At 42.3% G+C, this 26,900-nt stretch overlaps 2 protein-coding genes and 1 pseudogene across 5 annotated transcripts in view; 1 reads left to right on the top strand and 2 right to left on the bottom strand.

The window, feature by feature from the left end:
* Positions 1-10,256, bottom strand: part of LOC139391673 (DNA topoisomerase 2-beta-like) — a 40,944-nt gene extending 30,688 nt beyond the window's left edge. The window contains exon 1 of one of the 4 annotated variants that reach the window (XM_071139100.1): positions 9,754-10,256. In XM_071139100.1, coding sequence (XP_070995201.1) covers positions 9,754-9,795 — 42 coding nt within the window. In that variant the 5' untranslated portion in view covers positions 9,796-10,256. The remainder of the gene's footprint in view (positions 1-9,753) is intronic. The other 3 variants (XM_071139101.1, XM_071139102.1, XM_071139104.1) reach the window with 3 other exon arrangements.
* Positions 10,257-10,439: 183 nt separating this feature from the next.
* LOC139392061 (N-glycanase 1) lies at positions 10,440-20,454 on the bottom strand. The gene is made up of 12 exons (XM_071139726.1): positions 20,266-20,454; positions 17,074-17,188; positions 16,667-16,900; positions 16,209-16,371; positions 14,652-14,871; positions 14,294-14,415; positions 13,850-13,995; positions 13,468-13,578; positions 12,887-13,063; positions 12,405-12,596; positions 11,937-12,114; positions 10,440-11,695 (listed from the first exon to the last, which is right to left on the bottom strand). The coding sequence occupies exons 1-12, from the start codon at positions 20,364-20,366 to the stop codon at positions 11,517-11,519; spliced, it is 1,938 nt and encodes a 645-aa protein (XP_070995827.1). The 5' UTR covers positions 20,367-20,454; the 3' UTR covers positions 10,440-11,516.
* Positions 20,455-20,699: 245 nt separating this feature from the next.
* On the top strand, positions 20,700-24,903 carry LOC139392059 (3-oxoacyl-[acyl-carrier-protein] synthase, mitochondrial-like; annotated as a pseudogene).
* Positions 24,904-26,900: the final 1,997 nt, after the last annotated feature.

Below are 26,900 nucleotides of genomic sequence, written 5' to 3'. Positions count from 1 at the left end.
ATAGGCTCATATAAACTGAGCAAATAATCTACTGTGCAATAACAAACACAGTGGTTGAGTAAAATGCAGTCCCTGTCACCTGTGGCCCTTGAGATCTGTTTACATTTCTCTATGGGGAGGTATCTGAGCAACAGACCCTCACAATTCTCATCAGCCTATTAGTAACAAACAGGGGACCCAAGACAGTTCACTCCATATGGTCTATGGTTTCCCAAACTCTCACAGCAAGTCATAATCAGATTATCAAGCCAAAGCAGCCATTTAGCTCACGACAGTCCACCATTCTGGGATATTTGCTTTGACAAGATATGTACAAAAAAATGAATCTTGAGAGTATTATATATTAGGTCTGCTAAGAACCTAATCTTGGTTGCTCAAACACACTGAAAGAATTCTGCACGACCTCATTATAGCATCTTCTATCAGACAGCCAGCTGCTCCATTGTCTATCCGCTGCCAGTGGCACCCAAATTGACCTGTGTGAAGCTAGCCACAATAAGGATTCGCCACAATAGTGGAATTTGCACTTCGCCATCAAAATAAAAGTCCCCCATTGAAAGTGGTTCAAACGGATACAAAGTGGATTCATGCCATATTTGCACTAGATAATGCTAAACAAGGTCGGAATATTATTATAAATTCAACAAATTATAATAATTTGTTAATTTGACACAAAAGTAATAACTCATTGGATAAATTAGAATTTAGAATTGCATTGGGGGGGGGGCATACTTATACAAACTGCACAAATCAAAATCACATTTTATTTGTCACATGCGCCAAATAAAACAAATGTGGACTATAGCGTGAAATATTTACTTTCCCAACAATGCAGATAAAAAGCAAGAACATTTGCAAATAGATACAAATAAAATAGTTACAATAAAATATCAATGACATGGCTACAGTGGCTTGCCGAAAGTGTTCACCCCCTTGGCATTTTTCCTATTTCGTTGCCTTACAACCTTTTTTGGAGGTTTGTATCATTTGATTTACACAACATGCCTACCACTTTGAAGATGTAAAATATTTTTTATTGAGAAACAAAGAAATAAGACACAAAAAAAATGGAAACTTGAGCATGCTTAACTATTCACCCCGCTTGGCACATCTAACCACTGGGATTTTTTTCCCATTATTCAAGGCATAACTGCTCCAGATACTTCAAGTTGGATGGGATCTGCTGGTGTACAGCAATCTTTAAGTCATACCACATATTCTCAATTGGATTGAGGTCTGGGCTTTGACTAGGCCATTCCAAGACATTTAAATGTTTCCCCTTAAACCACAAGTGTTGCTTTAGCAGTATGCTTCGGGTCATTGTCCTGCTGGAAGGTGAACCTCCGTCCCAGTCCCAAATCTCTGGAAGACAGAAACAGGTTTCCTTCAAGAATTTCTTGATGGATGGCGGTTAGCGCCATCCATCATTCCTTCAATTCTTAACAGTTTCCCAATCCCTGCCGATGAAAAACATCCCCACAGCATGATGCTGCCACCACCATGCTTCACTGTGGGGATGGTGTTCTCAGGGTGATGCGGTGTTGGGTTTGTGCCAGACATAGTGTTTTCTTTGATGGCCAAAAAGCTCAATTTTAATCTCATCTGACCAGAGTACCTTCTTCCATATGTTTGAGGAGTCTCCCTCCCACAAGCCTTTTGGCGAACAAAAAACGTGTTTGCTTATTTTTTTCATTAAGCAATGGCTTAATGCTGGCCACTCTTCTGTAAAGCCCAGCTCTGGGGAGTGTACAGCTTAAAGTGGTTCTATGGACATATACTCCAATCTCCACTGTGGAGCTTTGCAGCTCCTTCAGGGTTATCTTTGGTCTCTTTGTTGCCTCTCTGATTAATGCCCTCCTTGCCAGGTCCATGAGTTTTCGTGAGTGGCCCTCTCATGGCAGGTTTGTTGTGGTGCCATATTCTTTCCATTTTTTAATAATGGATTTCACAGTGCTCCGTGGGATGTTCAAAGTTTCTGATAAAAAAAAATATAACCCAACCCTGATCTGTACTTCTCCACAACTTTGTCCCTGACCTGTTTTGGAGACTGCCTTGGTCTTCATGGTGCCGCTTGCTTTGTGGTGCCCGTTGCTTAGTGGTGTTGCAGACTCTGGGGCCTTTCAGAACAGGTGTATATGTGCTGAGATCATGTGACAGATTGCACAAAGGTGGACTTTATTTAACTAAGTATGTGACTTCTGAAGGTAATTGGTCGCACCAGATCTTATTCAGGGGCTTCATAGTAAAGGGGGTGAATACATATGCACGCACCACTTTTCCGTTTTTTATTTTATTTTGAAACAATTTATTTTTATAATTTCACTTCACCAATATGGACTATTTTGTGTATGTCCATTACATGAAATAAAAATATATTTAAATTACAGGTTGTAATGCAACAAAATAGGAAAAATGCCAAGGGGGATGAATACTTTTGCAAGGCACTGTTTATACACAGGCAATAAACTATACAATTATTTTTGGGGTACTAGATAATTGTGGTGATTGATGGAAGTAATATGTACGTGGATGTTTGGTTAGGTGATTGATTAAAGTACTATCTACATGTAGGTAGGGGTGAAATGCAGAAAGTCCCGGTACCCATTTGATTAACTGTTCAGCAGTCTTAGGACTTTGGGGTAGAAGCTGATCGGGTACCTTTTCAGCTCCGGTGCTGCTTGCCGTGCGGCAGAAGAGAGAACAGACTGTGACTTGGGTGCCTGGAGTCAAATTTGTAGGGCCTTCCTCTGACACCACAGTACCCTCTGTAGCGCCTTGCAGTTGTATGCCAAACAGTTTCCATATTAAGCGGTGATGCAACCGGTCAAGATGCTCTCAGTGGTGCAGCTGTATAACTTTCTGAGGATCTGAGGGCCCATGCCAAATCTTTTCAGTGTCCTGATGGGGCCACCTGCCCTCCAGGACACCTACAGCACCCGATGTCACAGGAAGGCCAAAAAGAACATCAAGGACAACAACCACCCAAGCCACTGCCTGTTCACTCCGCTATCAACCAGAAGGCGAGGTCAATATAGGAGCATCAACGCTGGGACCGGGAGGCTGAAAAACAGCTTCTATCTCAAGGCCATCAGACTGTTAAATAGCCATCACTAGCACATAGAGGCTGCTGCCTATATACAGACTTGAAATCACTGGCCACTTTAATAAATGGAACACTAGTCACTTTAATAATGTTTACATATCTTGCATTACTCATGTCAAAATGCCTACACTGTTTTCTATACTATTTTACTGTATCTTAGTCTATGCCGCTCTGACATTGTGCATCCATATATTTATATATTCTTAATTACATACCTTTACTTAGATTTGTGTGTATTTGGTATATGTTGTGAAATTGTTAGATATAGCTTGTTCGATATTAAGGTACTGTCGGAGCTAGAAACACAAGCATTTCGCTACACCCGCAATAACATCTGCTAAACACGTGTCGTGACCAATAAAATTTGATTTGTGTTAATGGAGTGTAGCGAAATGCTTGTGCTTCTAGTTCCCAATGCAGTAATAACCAACAAGTAATCTAACTAACAATTCCAAAACTACTGTCCTTAGTGATAAGCATAGGCAGATACAGATCTGCTAAATGTGGCTGAAGTTGAGTCAGTGTCAGTGTGTTGGCTCCGTTTTCTGTACGTGTCGTGACCAATAAAATTTGATTGTCTGTTTTGGGAACTTAAAACTTGCTACCCTCTCCACTACTGTTCCATCGATGTGGATAGGGGGGTGTTCCCTCTGCTGTCCATTGTTGAGGATCAGCGGGGAGGAGATGTTGTTGCCTACCCTCACCACCTGGGGGCGGCCCGTCAGGAAGTCCAGTACCCAGTTGCACAGGGCGGGGTCGAGACCCAGGGTCTCGAGCTTGATGACGAGCTTGGAGGGTACTATGGTGTTGAATGCCGAGCTGTAGTCAATGAACAGCATTCTCACATAGGTATTCCTCTTGTCCAGATGGGTTAGGGCAGTGTGCAGTGTGGTTGAGATTGCATCGTCTGTGGACCTATTTGGGCGGTAAGCAAATTGGAGTGGGTCTAGGGTGTCAGGTAGGGTGGAGGTGATATGGTCCTTGACTAGTCTCTCAAAGCACTTCATGATGACGGAAGTGAGTGCTACGGGGCGGTAGTCGTTTAGCTCAGTTACCTTAGCTTTCTTGGGAACAGGAACAATGGTGGCCCTCTTGAAGCATGTGGGAACAGCAGACTGGTATAGGGATTGATTGAATATGTCCGTAAACACACCGGCCAGCTGGTCTGCGCATGCTCTGAGGGCGCGGCTGGGGATGCCGTCTGGGCCTGCAGCCTTGCGAGGGTTAACACGTTTAAGTCCGCAAGTTTTCTCCTTCTACAATGAATGCAGCCTCCGGATCCAGTTTGCAAAGAGTCAAATAAAGTTCATTCAGAGCCAACGATTGCTTATAATCACGTTGATTGGAGGTTGTTGTCCTGGCACGATCAGCTCCTTCTTCTTGCTGACGTTGAGGGAGGTTGTTGTCCTGGCACCACACTGCCAGGTCTCCGACCTCCTCCCTATAGGTTGCCTCATTGTCGTCGTTGATCAGGCAAACCAGCGTCGTCAGCAACCTTAATGATGGTGTGCTGCCACGCAGTTGTGGGTGAACAGGAAGTACATATCAGCCTACTCAGTGACACACGCAGAACACAACTGTGTAGAGTTTACACAAATATTAGTCTTAGCCAGGTGCGTAACTTGCGGGGTTGATCATCTTGACTACAAGATCCTCCTTCTGACCTACCAAGCCCTTCATTATCTTGCCGTCAACCACCTTACCTCACAGACCTTCTTCTACTCTACCATCCCACACGCACACTCCATTCCACCACAGCAGCCCACATCATCTCCAGAGCTTTGGCGACAGGGCCTTCTCCAGGGTTCCTTCTAAGCTCTGGAACTCCCTTCCTCCAGTCATCCGTGACTCAGAGTCCATCACTATCTTTCAGTCCCTCCCAAAGTCCCACCTCTTTGACAAAGCCTACACTTAAGCACCTCTCACCCCCACACACACGCAAAGAAATACACTACAAAGACAATCCTCTCTTCCCCATACTGAGCAGCACCTAACCCAAAACCTTAACCAGGTTCGTATCCTATCTCCAATCCCACCTCTTACCCTAAACCGGGTTCGTATCCCAAATCCCAACCCTACTCTCCCCATACATCACACTCTTTCCCTTCTTTGAACCAACAACCCCTCTCTTAATTCATGTTTTTGTTTAGTCTTAGGTTTTGTTTTTGTTTTGAATCTTGTTTTTTAGTTCTTCACTTTTACATTTCTAGAATTGTAGAGTGACTTTGGATGCTTGAAAAGCGCTGTATAAGTTCCATTTTTAACATGACCCCCCCAATATCAGAAACGGGTCAATTTTGACCCCCCCACCCCCACCCAAAAAAAGAAAAAATACATACATTACCGGTCAAAAGTTTGAGAGCACCTACTCATTCAAGGGTTTTTCTTGATTTTCTACATTGTAGAATAATAGTGAAGACATCAAAACTATGAAAAAACACATGGAATCATGTAGTAACCATAAGTGTTATTAAGCAAATCAAAATATGTTTTATATTTGAGATTCTTCAAATAGCCACCCTTTGCCTTCGAAAGCTTTGCACACTCTTGGCATTCTCTCAACCAGTTTCATGAGGTAGTCACCTGGAATGCATTTCAATTAACATGTGTGCCTTCTTAAAAAGCTAATTTTTGCAATTTCCTTCCTTCTTAATGCGTTTGAGCTAATCAGTTGTATTGTGACAAGGTAGGGGGGTATACAGAAGATAGCCCCAATCGGTTAAAAACCAAGTCCGTATTATGGCAAGAACAGCTCAAATAAGCAAAAAGAAACGACAGTCCATCATTACTTTAAGACATGAAGGTCAGTCAATGCGGAACATTTCTTCAAGTGCAGACAATCGTTTTGATGAAACTGGCTCTCATGAGGACCGCCACAGGAATGGAAGACCCAGAGTTACCTCTGCTGCAGAGGATAAGTTCATTAGAGTTACCAGCCTCAGAAATTGCAGCCCAAATAAATGCTTCAGAGTTCAAGTAACAGAAACATCTCAACTAGAGGTCGACCGATTATGATTTTAACACCGATTATTGGAGGACCAAAAAAAGCCAATACTGATTAAATCGGCTGATTTTTTTAAATATATATATAAATAAAATGTAATAATGACATTTACAACCATACTGAATTAACAATTATTTTAACTTTAATATAATACATAAATAAAATGTATTTATTCTAAAATAATGAAACATGCTCAATTTGGTTTAAATAATGCAAAAACAGTTTCGGAGAAGAAAGTAAAAGTGCAATATGTGCCATGTAAAAAAGCTAACGTTTAAGTTCCTTGCTCAGAACATGAGAACATATGAAAGCTGGTGGTTCAATATTCCCAGTTCTTCAATACTCCCAGTTAAGAAGTTTTAGGTTGTAGTTATTATAGGAATTATGATGCGTAGACTATTTCTCTCTATACCATTTGTATTTCATATACCTTTGACTATTGGATGTTCTAATAGGCACTTTAGTATTGCCAGCCTAATCTCAGGAGTTGATAGGCTTGAAGTCCTAAATAGCACTGTGAAGCAAGCATTGCTAAGAGCTGCTGGCAAACGCAGTAAAGTTGGAATGAATGCTTACGAGCCTACCACCGCTCAGTCAGACTGCTCTATAAAATCATAGACTTAATTATAACATAATAACACACAGAAATACAAGCCGTTGGTCATTAATATGGTCAAATCTGGAAACTATCATTTCGAAAACTAAACGTTTATTCTTTGAGTGAAATACGGAACCGTTCCGTATTTCATCTAACGGGCGGCAACCTTAAGTCTAAATATTGCTGTTACATTGAACAATCTTCAATCATAATTATGTAATACTCTGGCAACTTAGTTCACAACGAGCCAGGCAGCCCAAACTATTGCATATACCCTGACTCTGCATGCAATGAACGCAAGAGTGACACAATTCCCCTAGTTAATATTGCCTTGCAGACATTAATTTCTTGTAACTAAATATGCAGATTTTAAGAAAGGCATTGATGTTTATGGTTAGGTACATTCGCACAACAATTGTGCTTTTTTCGCAAATGCGCTTTTGTTAAATCATCCCCCGTTTGGCAAAGTAGGCTGTGATTCAATGATATGGTGTTATGGTGTGGGGGTGTTTTGCTGGTGACACTGTGATTTATTTAGAACTCAAGGCACACTTAACCAGCATGCTACCACAGCATTCTGCAGCGATACGCCATCCCATCTGGTTTGGGCTTAGTGGGACTATAATTTGTTTTTAAACAGGACAATGACCCATCACACCTCCAGGCTGTGTAAGGGCTATTTGACCAAGAAGGAGAGTGATGGAGTGCTTTATCAGATGACCTGGACTCCACAATCCCCCAACCTCAACCCAAATTAAGATGGTTTGGGATGAGTCAGAGTGCAGAGCGAAAGAAAAGCAGCCAACAAGTGCTCAGCATATGTGGGAACCCCTTCAAGACTGCTGGAAAGGCATTCCAGTTGAAGCTGGTTGAGAGAATCCAAGAGTGTGCAAAGCTGTCATCAAGGCAAAGGGTGATTATTTGAAGAATCTCAAATATATTTTGATTTGTTTAACACTTATTTGGTTAGGACATGATTCCATGTGTTTTTGTAATAGTTTTGATGTCTTCACTATTATTCTACAATGTAGTAAAATAGTAAAAATAAAGAAACACTAAAAAACGTTTGACCGGTAGTGTACCATGATGATCTTGATGAATTGGAAATTATTTTCCCACCTTAGCTACTGGCCTTCTGTGGCTTTAAACTACACAGTACTACTCTACTCTTCATTTTATGATTGGATCCCCCCGCCACCAATTATGCTTTCTTTTGTCCGGTCCTCAGAGGCAGTTCGTTTGTGAAGAGAAGAAAGTTGCCCAATAACGCCTCTTTCTCTCCACTCTCTTAAAACACTTAATTCTCTGAGCTAACTTGTAATAAATGATGTACAATCATATTTAACATGGTAAATTCATAAGCATAAATAATAATTAATTAGAAAATATTTTTTAAATGGAGAAGGTTTCTATTGCGAAGTGACGGTGTGAAAAACAAGTAATTATTGGTCACTGTTAAATTGTGCTCAATTTTGTGAGTTCAAAGTCAACTTTGGAAGTATTATAAACTTTGAAACTGGGTTCCAGTAAACCACATAATTACAGAAGGGCTGTTTCTCTGAACCTCAGGCTAGCCTGTTTCTCTCCCCAGTCAGAGGCAGCATGCCTGTCTCAGACTCTGACCAGCAGCAACCTATCCTCCTTACTTCCCCCATGATGAAGGGGCCAAGACTGAAAAAGTTTGGGAAGCACTGATCGGCAGGTAGCCTAGTGGTTAGAGCATTGGGCCAGTAACCAAAAGGTTGCTAGATTGAATTCCGAGCTGACAAGGTAAAAATCTGTTGTTCTGCCCCTGAACAAGGCAGTTAACCCATTGTTCCTAGGCCGTCATTGTAATTAAGAATTTGTTCTTAACTGACTTGCCTGGTTCAATTTAAAAAATACAAATCTAGCTAATGATTAGCACAAATACAGATGGGCAACCCCATCTATTTATTTATAGCAACTATACTGCATCAGTTGGGCAACAGGTGATAATTGCTTATTGCTAAATAACACACCAGCCTGATAATATGGCCTAATATGTTGTTATGCTCATTTTTGATGTGACATTTATTTTTAAAAATTGTCTCCATTTTATTTTCAAACATTTTTAAAATAGAAACAGGGCTGCAATCAGTCCCAAAAAACATAATTCACTGTTCAATTAAACGGACCGGTGCGGTTCTGAAGAACTAATTGAAAAACAGAGGTTGTGGGTTCAAAATGCACCGCTGCCCTTCAAATAGCACATACAAGTATGCCCCCGATGCAATTCTAAGGTCTAATACATCCACAGTATGATTTCAACAGATTTGTCAAATTAACTAATTGTATTTTGTTTAGCATTATCTAGTCCAAATATGTCACGATTCCACTATTTATATCCGTTTGAATCACTTTCAAATGGGGGACTTTTATTTAGAAGGAAAACCGCAAATTCCACTATTGTGGCTAATCCTTGTGGCTAGCACAGGTCCCAAATTGTGCTGCCGTATCTACGGGCTGGCCGCTGCTAAAGCTAACGTTAGCTGACCAAATGTCGTGCAAAAACATTTAAGGAATATGTCGCATAATTATTATTTTTTTATATAGATTAGGCTACCTACTAATAACGGTATTTGAGACACATTCAAGATTCTATATTTAAACGGCGTGCATGTAACATATACAAACTGAGTATCAATCAATCACACTTGACGTGTATTGCAACAAAGAACTTCTTGGGGCATTGCCATTGGCCAAGTGACTCACTCACTGAAAAGCAATGTTGCCGAATGACATGAAAAAAGAAAACAATGTATCTGACGTTGTGGGACCAATCGGAGATAGTATGTACCGGGCAATCGTAGCTAAATGAATATCCCAAATCATGGCCCATCTTGAATAGGCGCATGATAGTTTAAAGGAATGTATTAGCTGCTGGCTAGTTATCACTGGCCATTTTACAAATATCCAGCTCTTGAAACTGGGGAATTTCTCTCATGCATCCCGGCAAAATGATCAACGCTAGCTGAAGCGATAAAGCAAACATGTCCAGTAATGCAACATAACAAAATAGTAACTTACCACCCAAGTCAGACCCCCACTTCCTGCTGCGCCGTTGGACATCTTCCTTTTGTTTCCCTAAATTTGAGTGATGCTACTAAGCAGATAAAATACTGAAGTCCGGCATACAATATAGTCCATAAACTCAGGAATGCTTTCAGTTAACGGACCCCATTCGGTTATTTTCTTTGTCAGTACAAGTATAAAATGTCTGTCAAAATAGTTCAAGATGAGGGACTATAGCGCGGCTATTGTTAAAATCGACGAGCGGTGGTTAGAACTAGGCCTGAAATCGTCAACGCTTGCGTGCTACTTGCCGATGTGTATAAATTACTGTACAAAATCCAGACGTTAAATAGTTCCACAAAATGTAATTTAGTACAAAATAAATTATAATACTGTATAAACAAAATTACTTTAAAATAAGACTGTAAATCAATACCAAAATGTTCATTCACAAATAATAACACCGCCGCCTGCCTCCGTCAGGTTCCACCATCCGCAAGGCGACAATCCCCCACAGCGGAACCCACCAATCCGGTGCTCGCTTTTCTAGGAGCCGGTACTTCAGCCAATGGGGAAAAAATAAAAAATACATGCCCCACGATGTACTTGCATTTTCTAACCAGTAGGTGGTAGTAGAAACACCGCCTGCACTGCTTTTCTTACTTAGGAACCCATGTGGTCCATAGACTGCATGAAACCAGTTAATCAAAAAAGCGTATTCTTTATTATACCGATTGCACAATTGACATATTTGAACAAGGACACATTAACTTCTTTAATATTTCTGCAAGGTAGTTGTAGTTAAAATATTTTAACAAAGGTCTTCATCATGCATTCACCACAAATAAAATATAGAATACCTGTATATCCATAAATGGATACGGACATAAAAACCTACCAATAGTTACATTGCTTTCTGGGGTCCATTCAACAATTACACAGATATTATATTGCTTTCTTCAAAAGACAAGTGGAAAATCCATATCAGATGGACTTTAGGCTCACAGGTCATATTCCTATGTCCAGGAGCCAGAACCTTGTTATGGCAGGGGTTTGCAGCCAGGCCATATTGATCCACTGTCCCCTTTGGAGGTGGAAAGCCATGTTGGACACCATATGCTCCCATGGGGTCCAAGAGGATTAAGTTACTCCTCACTGGGCAGAGAGTCTAGATAAGAGGCTTTTGTGTCATACAGAAGCTGGGTCTGGGTCTTGCTACATTCCTGGCAGTAAATATCCAACCAGCCTCATTACAAAATCTGTAATCAATATAAGATTATTGATTCAAGACACACAGATCCCAAAGGATTATTGGACTAATTGACCAACCATCCATCCTGTACCCACAACCATCATCATCACCAAACTACTAACCCTTTGTTTGTCTCATAAGTGCCAAGACGCATATGAATATACTATACGTGACTATGTACAGAGTCGGTGTATTCAAGGTGCTCATATTAAGCATGTGTCGATCTCATTCCACGGAGGGCAGTATGTCTGGATTTTCACACCTCCCTTGTAATTCATTGATGAATTATGGTCACTAATTAGTAAGGAACTCCCCTCACCTGGTAGTCTAAGTCTTAATTGAAAGAAGAAAGAAAAGCAGACACTAGGCCCTCCATGGAATGAGTTTGACTCCCCTGATCTTGAGCAAGGCACTGAGAAGAATCACTGATCTACATGTTGCATCCCAAAATAACTACTCATTATGTGATGAAGATTAACGTAGCAGCGCCTTGCTCAGAGCGATCGAATGCACAGTGTCTCCATCATTAAGCATCCTCCTCCATCTCAACGAGGATTTCCAACGAGGATTCCTCCGGCTCATTCAAACTCCGCCGGAACAGCTGGGAGTGTTGCCATGACGACTCGCCCTCTCCTCCGGCTAGCTCCGCCTCCAAGACCAACTCAGAGGATCCAAAAAGACCCGGAAGCAAATGCATCTCCCCGTCTGGGTGTTCAAAAACATAACAAAACATAAAGCCATTGTTATGCAGGATAAAGAAGAAAAATATATAATTTAAGTGCACAAGCAAAGCATACCTGATTATCAAATCATAATATCCATTTTACATTTACAAATCACTAAGTATACAATTAGCACTTCAAGTCAATTTGAAAAAATGCTTCCAACTTAATAGTGAAAGGGATGGGTCACATAAACCAGACAAATCTATCAATCATCCATCAACCTCCTGAGAACTCTGTGGTGTTCTGTCCAGACTGCAGACCCCAGCGGACGGTTCCAGAGTGAAAGGTCTGGCTGCATGCTCTGACTGAGACCGTCTTTATCTTCATCCTTACAGGAGCACAGTCCAACTTCCAACTGATCTTCCCTGACGATGAGCCCTCTGTACGAGCTAGATATACCTGACAGGACAGAGCGCATTTACTGACAGTAAAAAGACAGCAGAAATATGGAAACATTTACAGTTGCGATACATACATCATACAAGTTAGGATATATTGATAAAGGCTACTTCTTTATTATTGGTTCTGCAAAAAAGGAATGCCCTTGAATTAATGATCAAAGACTGACCAATATTAAAAAGACAGAAAAGCAACAAAGTATCCCAGTGATGTGTCAATATAAGAACTAGATTGAATCAATAAGAGCATTGCATCTTGTCGTTTATGATATATCATGGATAAAAACTAACCATCTGCCAGTCATTCTCCAGCTTCCTGAAGACGGACTCTTTCCTCCACACAGTCTTGTCCCAGCCCTGGATGTCCTCACTGTCATTGGACACCCTGCAGTAGTGATCCTTGGTGGAGTTGTACCGCAGATGGAATACTCTCCCACTCTTCTCCTTCTCAGTCGGAACAAACACAAACTCTGCTGCAGCAGCCTGGTAGAGAGAAACACAAATACATTCATTTAAAAAGAGACATTTCCCCCATTGGTCCCCAAGGAACAATTGTCTTATATCTGACTCAAAGGACCATTACAGTTATTATTAATAATAATAATAATAATAATAATAATAATAACAACAACAACACCATTTAGCAGACACTTTTATCCAAAGCGACTACAGTCATACATGCATACATGTTCGAATCAGTGGTCCCAGTGGGTCCACAAAGATGCAAGGAAGTAACAAGTTATTTGACTCAGTAACACAGCTGTAAAGCTCACCGATGGGGTAGTCCCTGGACCTGTTTCGCCGCGGGCATTCCTCCAGGCCAGGGAGCCAGAGTTGCGTCCTCCCAGCTCGCCCTGTTTGGGTGTCTTAGGAGATATAAACTCCACCAGCTCCACTAGGAGTCTCTCTAACAGCTCCTTCTTCCTCTCAGAGCTCAGGGACTGCTGCCTCTGGACATGAATACAGAAAAGTGATGGGTGACTGAGCTCTACCCTCTACAGATGAACACATAGGAATGTTATCAGGCTCTGGGTAGTGACTGGTGCCTCTATAGACAAACCCTGAACAACATGGATGAGGGGCTGCAGAATCTCTTGAGCTGACTGGCAAATTCAGGGCCATTAAGCTTAAAAAAAAGTATAGTTTAAAAAGTACATTTAATAAGCCTCCTTTTGAATACAGTTGCTTGTATGTTTACAATCTACCTCACCAGATGAGAGGTCTCTCTACACAAATTGCATAAGATATATGCTCATAACACGTGAAGCACTATACCGGTTTACACATATGTAGACACGGGTTTGGTGATGAATATATGAGGTTGAAAAGTGGTGGAGGTCTGAGGTGAACCTACCACAGCATTGAGCCCGTTGATGGTGTATAGCAGCCAGGGCTCCTGGACCTTGTTCCGTCTGGACAGGACCTCTGGGTGGTAACAGGAATACCTCCAGGTCACATCCACCACCTGCAGCACAACACACTCCTAACATCCTGAAAACTCTACAAGCCCCAGCTAGAGACTTATTGACTCATTTGTTTCTGAAGTGTGTGTAATCAAGCTAAGCATGGGTGAAGAGATTAGGTAAAGCATCGCTTCATACTTTAACAGATTGGGCCTAAGTGAATGCTCACTATTGCATTGTGTTTGAACGCGGCATTTTCAGTGGGAAACGCCAACTACTCTCTCCGGCACCTTCAAAGTGTACATTCTGTGTGAGAGCGAGTGTGTTCCTCACCTGGTCCTTGGAGAAAGCCAGAACGTAGTCTAGTTTCTTCCCCCAGCCAATCTCATAGAGCAAAGGTTTGTCACAGGCGTTCTCACAGGAGTCACAGTGCAGCCAGCGATGCTGAGAGGCAGAGTACACCTCCGTCCACACGTGGTCTGGGACAGGACAAGGAACAGGAGAACATATTAACCACATATCTGCCATACAGTATTTGCGGAGATACACAGTTATGGCCAGTTAGAAATAGTTGAGAATAGGATAAACCACCACGGAGCCAATAGCTCCATGTAGTCAATAAACCTCTCCAGGGATAATAGCAGAGAATGGGAAAGCAGTCACACTATCACAGAATAGGAACATGTCAAGAGACCCCCTCCTGAACCAGTCTTAATTAGTAGAGCCTCCAGTAACAGCTTCGGTGCTTTAACATGAATGAATAGAGTGTTACAGTACCTGTGCTGTCCCAGATATACCTGGCCTCCAGGTCCAGGGCTCTGCAGCACAGGGTGAAACAGTTGGCCCACTCCCCACAGCGCCCTCTCCTGGTTTCCAGCAGCTTCTCAGGGTTGTTGTACCTGCACACAGGAGAGTGATGTCTTAATATGTAGCTTAGCAGATGTTTTATTCAATGTGACATACAGTAGTGAGTGCATACATTTTTAATTAAAATCCCTGCAGAAATTGAACCCACGACCTTGGAATTGTTAGCGCCACGCTCCTACCAACTGGCCATGTAGGATCACGTTCCAGCTCTTCTTTGAAACAGGTGGGATATATAATGATAGAGAAAACACTGACTCATTGAACCCACCTGGGGAACCTGGTAGACTGGTTACAGGCCTGACAGTGATGGTTCTCTACCCTCTGGGCTCCCCAGCGAAGGTCCTCTGTAGAAGGGGCCAGTGGGCCTGAGGACTGGGTTGGACCCCCACAGTGGTTGCACGGCAGGCAGTCCACCCAGGAGAAGAAATCCCCTTTAAACCAGCGGAGCAGCTCCAGCACCAGTAGGTCCTCTTCACTCAGGTTGCAATCTGAAGACCGGAGAGAAACAGGAATAACAATAGCAAGAACAAATGTCTTTAAAGTTCATGGACGGCCTCCCGGGTGGCGCAGTGGTTAAGGGCGCTGTACTGCAGCGCCAGCTGTGCCACCAGAGACCCTGGGTTCGCGCCCAGGCTCTGTCGTAACCGGCCGCGACCGGGAGGTCCGTGGGGCGACGCACAGTTGGCCTAGCGTGGTCCGGGTTAGGGAGGGCTTGGCTGGTAGGGATATCCTTGTCTCATCGCGCACCAGCGACTCCTGTGGCGGGCGGGGCGCAGTGCGCGCTAACCAAGGTTGCCAGGTGCACGGTGTTTCCTCCGAAACACTGGTGCGGCTGGCTTCCGGGTTGGATGCGCTGTGTTAAGAAGCAATGCAGCTTGGTTGGGTTGTGTATCGGAGGACGCATGGCTTTCAACCTTCGTCACTCCCGAGCCTGTATGGGAGTTGTAGCGATGAGACAAGATAGTAGCTACTAAAAAACAATTGGACACCACAAAATTGGGGAGGGGTCAAATTAAAAATAAAACAAAAAATGTTCATGGACATCCAGAAATACAATAAATATCAACTGTTCGATTACAAGCTCTGAAGAGTTTTCTCCTTTATTAATGCACCTTCTGTGTCGAGTGAAGTAGCAACAATTGTTCTTGTTGTCGTTTTAATTATTATTACGCCTATTGAAGCTAATATTGGCCAGCTTAGGTAATGTCTCGTTAAACCAACAATAAGTGCTAAAATTACCCGCACTGCTGATCTCAAATGCAACTATCATTGGCCACTGATTTTACGGCTCTTTCCAGAGCGTGCACTGATGCGGTTGTAACTAACAAATTGGTTGTCTCTTCTCTCTTCAGTCACATGCTGCATTCTGTTACGTGAACGATTGGCTAAGCCTTGGATACATCCAGTATTGCTCCAAATGCGTATCACTCGTTCGCATACAGCCAGTAGTCAGCCAAAGCCCCCCACCCCCAAACTTCTCATTGGATCTACACGAATCACGTACTATTTTGGATTCAAAAAGGTGAATTTCACCGAAAGGTGACTAGTTTGCACCCCTGAAGATGAGCCAAATCACTGGTTTGTTGTTGTGAGGTTTTCATTGCAATCAAGCTTATTTTAGCACTCAGTATCATTAAGAAAAACTGTACCAACACGGTGCACCATGTGAAGTTCAACATCTATGTTGCAATCCACCCAGCGTTTATAAAGCACAGTAGAACTGGTTTAGCCAGAATTCATCTCATCTGCCAACCAGCAATAGCAATTGAGACTGGGAACGAGGTTAAACCTGAATAGGAACTCTGAACTACGGGGTTGGTGTTACCTGGATCGGCCTGCTTGGCCTGCTGTAGTTTCTCCTTGGCTGTGGTGGTCAGCTGCTGGTGTGGTATAACACCTAAAGCCTTCTGCTGTAGCTCTGAGTTCTCATACTCCATCACATGCTGGAAGTTAGACTGGAGGGTGGTCAGGAAGATCATACTGCTTTCCTGATGAACAGAAACAGAGGGAGGGAGATAGATTAAAAAGGGAGAGGGGGGGTGAGAGACAGATGAGAGAGAGTTCAATTGAAGGGATGCAATTGTTTACTGACAAAGTAAGAACATGTATGTAGTTCTGTCCTTGAGCTGTTCTTGTCTAATGATGTTCTGTATTATGTTTCATATGGACCCCAGGAAGAGGAGCTGCTGCTTTTGCAACAGCTAATGGGGATCCTAATAAAATACAAATAAAAAATACAAAAGAGTATCAGAGAGAAATTATCCCACAAGACTGAAGCTTTACCAAGGAGGGTGCTTGTGTAGGGGTTTGTCTAGCTGCCAGGCTGGCAGTAACAGGTGGACCCTGGGCTGCTGCCGAGGCCGGAGCTGGGGCTAGGGCTGTGGCACTAGCTGTCACAGGAGACTGTTGGGGCTGCCCCACACCCAGTCTCTGATCCCTTTCTGCAGCAATGGACTCCCGGATTCTCCTCAGCTGGTCCACAGAGGCAGACTTGGGGAACACCAGGTGAGTTTCAGCCTGAGGAGAGAGGGAAACATCCAGATAAAAATGCATCCCAAAAGACATGCATCTAGGCTTCTGGCATGTTTACTTATGGAGAACTTTTCAAAGGCAGCCATGCATACATCTTTCCTGACATTTCAATGACATGCAATCAGTGTGTTTTTAGAATAAGGATGACAATAGCCTACCTCCTCAAAGCCCATCTCAAAGAGGCACTCCACTGCCCCTCTGATAGGAAGGAGTTTGGTGGAAAATGTAGGGTTCCCTATTCGAATAGACCTGTATTTGCCTTCATTGGGATTCCTGCAAGGACATTCACAAATATCTTAGCTAGTGAAAATGTATTGGATGCACAGTGCCTTGCAAAAGTATTCAGACCCTGTGGATTTCTTAACGTTTTGTGATGCAGTGGGATTAAAATGGATTGTAATTTGTCAATCCACACAAAATACTCAGTGGAAGAAAAACTATTTTTTAAGATTTAAAATTATGAATTTTGTATTTGTTGCATACGTATTCAGCCCTTCTGTTTAGGCAAGCCTAAATTAGCCCAGCAATACAATTTGGCTGAACAAATCAAATGGACTATGTCAGTGTGATATAATACAGGTTGACATTTTTGAATGACTAACCGTTCCTCTGTCCCCCATACATACAACATCTGTCAGGTCCCTCAATCAAGTATTGAATTTAACTACAAAGATCAGGGAGCTTTTCAAAAGCCTCATAAAAGAGGGCAGTGATTGGTAGATGGGTAATAATAACAAATTGTTTTAAATTAAAACTTTAAAAACAAAATCAGACATTGAATATCTCCTTAAGCATGGTCAAGATAACTATGCTTTTGTTTATGTATTCAACCACCCAGACACAGCAAAGATGGTTGTCCTTCTGAACTGAGCTGCAGGACAGGAATGAAACTGCTCAGGGATGTTACCGGGGGCTCCAGCGTGGCGCAGCGGTCAAAGGCACTGCATCTCAGTGCTAGAGGCATCACTACAGACACCCTGGTTTGATTCCAGGCTGTATCACAACCAGTCGTGATTTGGAGTCCCATAGGGCGGCGCACAATTGGCCCAGAGTCGGGCGGGATAGGAAGTCATTGTTAATAAGAATTTGTTCTTATCTGACTTGCCTAGTTAAATGAAGGTTAAATTAACAAAATACTATGAGGCCATTCTTAATTTTAAAATGGCTAGAGTTCAATGGCTGTGATGGGAGAAAAATGAGGGTGGAACAACATTGTAGGAACACCACAATAATAACCTAAATGACAGAGTGAAAATAATAGAAATATACAGAATAAAAATATTCCAAAACATGCATCTTGTATGCAACAAGGAACTAAAGTAATACTGCAACAACAAAATACAACACAGCAAAGGAATACATAATTTGGCCTAAATGTAAAGCCTTGTGTTTGGGGCAAAGCCAACACATCATTGAGTAACTGCCTCCTTATTTTCGAGCATGGTGGTGGCCGAATCATGGTATGGTATATGCTTGACATTGGCAAATAATGGAGAGTTTTTCCAGAATAAAAAGAAAATGGGGTGGATCTAAGCACATGCAAAATGCTAGAGGAAAACCTGCTTCAGTCAGTCTGTCATACTTACCAAGAAGACTGAACTTTCTGGAGTGGCCAAGTTACAGTTTTGACAAATCTGCTTTAAAATCTATGACAAGACATGACAATTGCTGTGTAGCCATGATCCTACAACAGCTTGACAGACCTTGAATAATTTTGAAAATAATAAAATGGGCAAATATTGCACAATCCAGGCGTGCAAATCGAGTAGAGATTTACCCAGAAATACTCAAGACAACTCCCATAACATTAAAGCTGCAATACGTAACTTTTTGGAGGACCGACCAAATTAACATAGAACTAAAACACACCGCTCACGTCGCAAAAGTAAATGTACACATACATGTTATTCAACCATTGCACCCACACTGCTCACGCGTGCCAACAAGCGTCTGCGTTGCCAAGCGCTAAAATAGAAGTCAGTTCTATTTGTGACGAAGTCCTGCCTCTCCCATCTCCTCATTGGTTGATAGAAGCAGATACCCACGTGCCATCTCCTCATTGGTTATACCCACGTGGGTGATTGAAAGAGAAACTGAGGTCGGTTGGTCGTCGTGGTAATACTATGAAAGTTTGGCATCTAACGCCATATAAAGTCCAAAGAAGAAAAAGCCTGGAAGGTGGAGAGATGACTAGAAACGATTCGGTTGACCGGTTTATGTGTGTATTAATTGTCAGAGTAGAGGACCTTGTGGATTTCAGGTAAAACAACTAAACATTTATATCCCAGGACAAATTAGCTAGCACCAGCAAGCTAGCTGGCTAAATTGCCATAAATGTTTAATGCTTTTTGACTAAATTACTATAATTGGGTCAGAGTTTTGATATTTCAACCTGTGTGTCGTGATTGCTAATTTATATGGCGATTGGCATCTAACTTTCATAGTATTACCACAACAACCGACCTCAGTTCATCTTTCAATCACCCAAGTGGGTATAACCAATGAGGAGATGGGAGAGGCAGGGCTTGCACAAGGTGTCACAAATGGATGGGAGCGGTGTGGTCAGTATGTTACTTTAGATTTTGTACACTATCTTAAATAAAGCAGAAAATACCATATTTTAGGTTATTGCAAATATTTCACAGCGGTTTAGAGATGGTACAATGATTATCTACACTATACATTGTTTTGTCAAACTGAAATTAGGCGAACAATTACAATTTTAGCAACAAGGAAATGGAGGAGCAAATTCTGCATTTTGCAGCTGCCCAAGAAGACAGCTGTAATCGATGCTAAAGTGTTTTCCTAACACGTATTGACTTAGGGAGCTGAATACGACTATATTTTAGTTATTACATTTTATTAATACAAAAAAAATGAAATCCACTTAGACATGATTGTGTCGATAACTTTTTTCAATTTAAATTAAATCCAACAGGCAAGGGGTCTGAATAGTTTTGCAAGGCATTGTATGTTATGTCGGTATAAAGAACAGGCAGGTCTTTGAGTTCCTTTAAAGCAATTTTCATACGTTACTCAGCAGCTGCATGAGATAAAGTTGAGTTAGAGATAAGTAGTTACATTTGTTACAATCGTTTCCAATAGGAAAATAAATGCCGTTACAATGTAACAAGCGCTCGCAACTCGAGCGGATGACAGCTTTGCCCCTTTCAGTAGCTTGTAGTCGCCTCATATTTCCATTTTCTTTTCAACAAGATGACACTGCATAATGTATAACTATGATCTAAAGAATCTAAGTTAGTTAGTAAGGAAGCTAGCATTATAAGCTAACTAGCAAAGTTAGCTAGGCAATCTTTTCCGCTTACATTCAAGCACACAGACAGTATTACCTAAGAATGTTGTCGGCATAGGTGATCAACAATTTCGCGACGTCTAGAAACACTTCATTCGAATTTTCGCATAGTGTTGAGAATCCTTGAGACTCAGCCATGTCCTCTCTGCTACAACCTCCTTCCCTGGACGTATTTTACTCACTAGGGTAGCTAGCTATATGAACGACGATTTAATTTACTTCAAGTAAATAATCCAAATAGCTGCCATTGCAATGCCTGAACAAATCACGAATATTAAAAATAAAAACTATTCAGAAATCGATGTAAAATATGGTAATGACATCCATAAATCAATATTTCCCAAATGTATACATTAATTGACATTGTTCTGTTGTATATAAATTGTAATCTACACTTCTATGTTCAATGTATGGTATCAGGCAATACGATAGTATCCCCGTTGAATGAACTCACTTGCTTGGATGCCAGTGTGTGACCAAGACACATTTGACATTTGCAGGGGATTTCAGAGGTATAATGACATAATATATCGTTGCTTTCACGTGGTAAGTGGCAAATAGATGATTCAGGGAGGTGTATTTCGTAGTTGGACAAATTACAACACTAATAGCCTGTTATGTTGTCGTGTTGGTGAGGGATCAGTCATTGACAGCCTGGGTCCAGGGACACAGATGGAGCAGTAAGGATATGATACCGCGGTAAAGTTGGTTTTATATTCACACATTCGGACTTTCAATAGACATTCATAAGACATTTGCCAAAAGCCATTTAAAATAACTAATTCATTGATTGTCACAGAAACATAAAACTAGATATGGTTTATTCTATAAATGTCTAGCATAGTTTTACAACCTTTGTTTTGAGGAAAAAATACAGTTTTGACTTGATAGAAATACATAAAATCTATCAAATGCCATTTAAAACTGTATAAATCAATAACTAATTCACCGTTTGTCATAGAAACATCAAACTAGATATGATTTATTCTATAAATGTCTAGCATACTTTTACAACCTTTGTTTTGAGGGAAAAAAAATCCAGTTTTGACATGATAGAAATACACAACATCTATAAAATGCAATTTAAAGCCAAATAAATCAATAACGTTTTCACTGATTATAACAGAATCATCAAACTTGGTATGATTTATTCTATTTTTTATTTTATTTTTTATTTCACCTTTTATTTAACCAGGTAGGCTAGTTGAGAACAAGTTCTCATTTGCAACTGCGACCTGGCCAAGATAAAGCATAGCAGTGTGACACAAACAACAACACAGAGTTGCACATGGAATAAACAAAACCTTATAGTGAAATGCTTACTTACAGGCTCTAACCAATAGTGCAAAAAAGGTATTAAGTGAACAATAGGTAAGTAAAGAAATGAAACAACAGTAAAAAGACAGGCTATATACACAGTAGCGAGGATGTAGCGAGGCTACATACAGACACCGGTTAGTCAGGCTGATTGAAGTAGTATGTTTATGTAGATATGGTTAAAGTCACTATGCATATATAATGAACAGAAAGTAGCAGTAGCGTAAAAGAGGGTTTGGCGGGTGGCGGGACACAATGCAGGTTAGCCAACGTGCGGGAGCACTGGTTGGTCGGCCCGATTGAGGTAGTATGTATATGAATGTATAGTTAAAGTGACTATGCATATATGATAAACAGAGAGTAGCAGCAGCGTAAAAAGAGGCTTTGGCTTTGCACACAATGCAAATAGTCCGGGTAGCCATTTGATTTCCTGTTCAGGTGTCTTATGGCTTGGGGGTAAAAACTGTTGAGAAGCCTTTTTGTCCTAGACTTGGCACTCCGGTTCTGCTTGCCATGCGGTAGTAGAGAGAACAGTCTATGGCTGGGGTCTTTGACAATTTTTAGGGCCTTCCTCTGACACCGCCTGGTGTAGAGGTCCTGGATGGCAGGCAACTTAGCCCCAGTAATGTACTGGGTCGTACGCACTACCCTCTGTAGTGCCTTGCGGTCAGAGGCCTAGCAGTTGCCTTACCAGGCAGTGATGCAACCAGTCAGGATGCCCTCGATGTTGCAGCTGTAGAACCTTTTGAGGATCTCAGGACCCATGCCAAATGTTTTTAGTTTCCTGAGGGGGATTAGGCTTTGTTGTGCCCTCTTCATGACTGTCTTGGTGTGTTTGGACCATTCTAGTTTGTTGCTGATGTGGACACCAAGGAACTTGAAGCTCTCCACCTGCTCTACTACAGCCCCATCGATGAGAATGGGGGCGTGCTCGATCCTACTTTTCCTGTAGTCCACAATCATCTCCTTAGTCTTGGTTACATTGTGGGATAGGTTGTTATTCTGGCACCACCCGGCCAGGTCTCTGACCTCCTCCCTATAGGCTGTCTCGTCGTTGTCGGTGATCAGGCCTACCACTGTTGTGTCGTCTGCAAACTTAATGATGGTGTTGGAGTCGTGCCTGGCCATGCAGTCGTGGGTGAACAGGGAGTACAGGAGGGGACAGAGCAAGCACCCCTGGGGAACTCCAGTGTTGAGGATCAGCATGGCAGATGTGTTGCTACCTACCCTCACCACCTGGGGGTGGCCTGTCAGGAAGTCCAGGATCCAGCTGCAGAGGGAGGTGTTTAGTCCCAGGATCCTTAGCTTAGTGATGAGCTTTGAGGGCACTATGGTGTTGAACGCTGAGCTGTAGTCAATGAATAGCATTCTCACATAAGTGTTCCTTTTGTCCAGGTGGGAAAGGGCAGTGTGGAGTGCAATAGAGATTGCATCATCTGTGGATCTGTTTGGGCGGAATGCAAATTGGAGTGGGTCTAGGGTTTCTGGAATAATGGTGTTGATGTGAGCCATTACCAACCTTTCAAAGCATTTCATGGCTATGGACGTGAGTGCTACGGGTCTGTAGTCATTTACGCAGGTTGTCTTTGTGTTCTTGGGCACAGGGACTATGATGGTCTGCTTGAAACATGTTGGCATTACAGACTCAATCAGGGACATGTTGAAAATGTCAGTAAAGACACCTGCCAGTTGGTCAGCACATGCCTGGAGCACACGTCCTGGTAATCCGTCTGGCCCTGCAGCCTTGTGTATGTTGACCTGTTTAAAGGTCTTACTCGCGTCAGCTATGGAGAGCGTGATCACACAGTTGCCCGGGACAGCTGATGCTCTCATGCATGCCTCAGTGTTGCTTGCCTCAGTGTTGCTTGCCTCGAAGCGAGCATAGAAGTGATTTAGCTCGTCTGGTAGGCAGCTTGCGGCTGTGCTTCCCTTTGTAGTCTGAATGTGTCCTATTTGCAGAGGAGGGTTGAGAACTTGGGATTATATAAGAACAGTCTGCAAATAAACACCAATTTCCGTTTCGATTGTATTCTAGGTCAGCCCCTTTGTGCCTCGTATCCTGGTCAACATGGCTGCAGGTCACGTCAGCATTAAGCACAAACTAAAAGGCCCCAACCACGCCGTGTCCACCGCCTGCACAACTGGAGACCATGCCCTCGGTGACGCAGCCAGGTTCATTGCCCACGGAGACGCTGTCGCCATGGTAGTGTGTGGGACAGAAGCCTGTGTGGGAACTCTGTCAATTGCGGGGTTTGCGAGGGCGAGGTAAATCTTGAAGATCCCAGGATATTTGTTTTTTTGTGTGTTATTGTTGTTGTTAGTATACATCTAGTCTGTCCTTTTTATAAATGTTTACATATGTATTAAGATATGCCTACGCCATTTGTATGTTCATGGATTCCAGTTGGTATTGACTGCTATGTGGGTGTAATTCAACTTTTACATTTACTTGAAGGGCTTTGGGTACCCATTGGAACGACCAGCCCAGGCTGGCATCACGGCCCTTACACCCAGAGAGGGGTGGGTTTGTGATGGGTGAAGGGTCTGCGGTGGTGTTCCTGGAGGAGTGGGAGCATGCTGTGAGGAGGGGGGCCAGGGTGTATGCTGAGGTGCTGGGGTATGGCCTGTCAGGTGACGCCAGCCACATCACAGCCCCCACTGCTGACGGAGATGGAGCCATCAGGTAATAGTCATGGATGGGGTTTATAGCACTCTTTCACCAGGTGCATACTATTTGTGTTAAGGAATCATTGAGATGTACTGTAGCCAGTACCATTATCAAAATCTATCAACTTGACCATGACATTTAAAAATCTTAGGCCTATTTTAAAACTTTTTTAAATTATTTTTTTAAATGAAATTGTGAACATATTTGAAGTCATGGCATTTTTACAGTCCACTTTCATTCTCCTGTTCTTCTTCCAGGTGCATGTCTGCAGCACTCTGAGACACTGGTGTGGAACCAGCCCATGTGACATATGGGAATGCACATGCCACCTCTACACCACTAGGTGATTCTGCAGAGAACACTGCCATCAAGAGACTGTTCCAGCAGCACGCCGACACCCTGGCTGTCCCCTCCACTAAAGGGGCCATGGGGCTTCTCCTGGGGGCTTCCGGGGCCCTAGAGGCAGCCTTCACTGCTCTGGCCTGCTACCACAGCATTTTGCCACCCACCCACCCTCAACCTGGACTTCACTGAGCCAGAGTTTGACCTGAACTATGTGCCCTGCATTGCATAGCAGTGGAAGACAGAGGGCAGATGGGTATTTCTCAAACTCTTTTGCGTTTGGGGTGACTAATGTGGTGCTGTGTTTCACCAATGTCTGAAAAGCTTGTCTGAAGGATTCACTTCTTACTGGTTTTGTATGGGATTTGATTTCGCAACAGATCCTTTATAGATTCCTAGTATTTCAGTTTCAATATGTTCTCAATATTATATTGGGACATGTAACAGTAAATAATTTGCATGAAATTATGATCGATGTTTGCATTTTGTTCATTAAAATACAGATATACTTTGTGTACTTGAATACCAGTAGTATATATATTTATCACCAGCAGGTGGCACTGTATCACACTGGAGAAGCTATGGGTTTATTACCTTTTATATTTAGACAGTCTATACAGGAGGTTCAGCTCCATCTCAGAGCCTATTGTAATATAAGAATGTGTCCCAGCCCAGTAATGAGCAGTTGGTTAGTCATAAAGTGTAACTTCCCAAGGCTTCCTGGAACCACCACATCACAGTCACTCATTTGGGTCCCAAATGCCCACTTCCTGTCCTCCAAAACAGGGTTTTTAATGGTGGAATTCAGTGGTTCTCAACCTGGGTTATGGGTAAACCTGGGGATACTTGACCTATAGAGAATGGTAGAGCAAAATGTGATTGTGGATAGAGTGACCAAAGAACCACTGGTGTAATTCTACAACTGGATTTAGCACTGCTTTTTATTGGAGGAGAGATGATCTAACATTTCCAATAATCCTCACTCTCTCGCTCTCCCTCTGATAGTGCTTAGGGTTTTGTTTGTTAAATCAGCAATACATGCAAGCAGAGCATTTTGTGTATGTACTGGTATTTACGGTGTTCATCCATCCTAGTGTTGTGGAAATTACCACCAGGGACACCTGAAGTCAATATTAAATGAATCATTCTTTGTTATCAGCGTGCTGGAGAGGTTCCAACCAACTCAATGCATCATGTACACAGTCCCGTTAGTTCTCTTATATGCTGCTTACACAGACAAGTTATATTTGCACGATTTAGCTTATTCATAATTAATTTGTCATTAACATTTGGTTCATGCATGTGACTGACCAATACCTCACAAGGCTTCTTCTCTCCAAGCTGAGACCTTGAAACAGATGTCCCTTTCTGTTCACAAAACAAGGTTCTGGGCGTACTGCCAAATTGCAGATACTGATAGTGAGGATTCCTCCCAGGCATGATCAATCAGTCACTTGCATGAACACAGAAATTGGTTATTAGAAAAGCAAACATGTTCCATCACATTACCTCTTATCACTCACTGTGATAATTATTATTACATTGTATTAATTTGGTTATTACTTAAACTATCAAAGGAGTAAGTAAACAAAGTCAACTCATAAAACCACAGACACTTTCAAACCCTTCATTGTGGGTTGTAAATAAAATCAACACAAAATCAGACACTTCGTCCTTTCAAACCCATCATTCTGGGTTGTACAATCCAACTTGTAAAACCATTGCAGTAGAATGTTTTAACTGAAGACCTTCACTTCATACAGTCCCATATATGCTTCATTACACAATTTCATTTATGGATTCTGGCAATGACATTTCAGATGAAGCTTTGTTACTAAGATCTATTCTAGATACTGGGGGGCCGGTTTCCCGGACACAGATTACAAAGCCTAGTCCTGGACAAAAAAAAATAGCTTTCAATGGAGATTCTCAGGGAAATTGTCTGGTAAACCGGCGTTGTATTTGTTTGGGCTCTGTGTGAACAATAAGGTCTCAGACAGAGGAGAGCACCGTGGTGATGTGATATAGGGGAAGGTTCAGTGGAGACAATGTGGCATTATCTGCATCCTAAATGACACCCTATTCCCCCTAGCACGCTACTACAGGGGTCTGGTCAAAACAAAATGAGTACTCATTTGGGACGCATACATTATTTCAAGGGAGACGTAGAGGTAATGGGAGAAACGTGGCAAAGAGGGGACCAGGAAAATAAGCTTTCATATTTGTTCAAGCCGCTCTCTTGTGGAAAACAGAAACAGAGTTGTTGAACCAATGTGGTTCTCCTGGGGGAGATGTGTAATGATTGCATAGAGGGAATATGAAGGGTGATTTGGGGATCTCTTATC

Source organism: Oncorhynchus clarkii, chromosome 32 (genome assembly GCF_045791955.1).
Source record: "Oncorhynchus clarkii lewisi isolate Uvic-CL-2024 chromosome 32, UVic_Ocla_1.0, whole genome shotgun sequence".
NCBI lineage: Eukaryota > Metazoa > Chordata > Actinopteri > Salmoniformes > Salmonidae > Oncorhynchus > Oncorhynchus clarkii.
The sequence above is the reverse complement of the archived record's forward strand: the minus strand, read 5'-3'. Positions and strand labels throughout refer to the sequence as shown.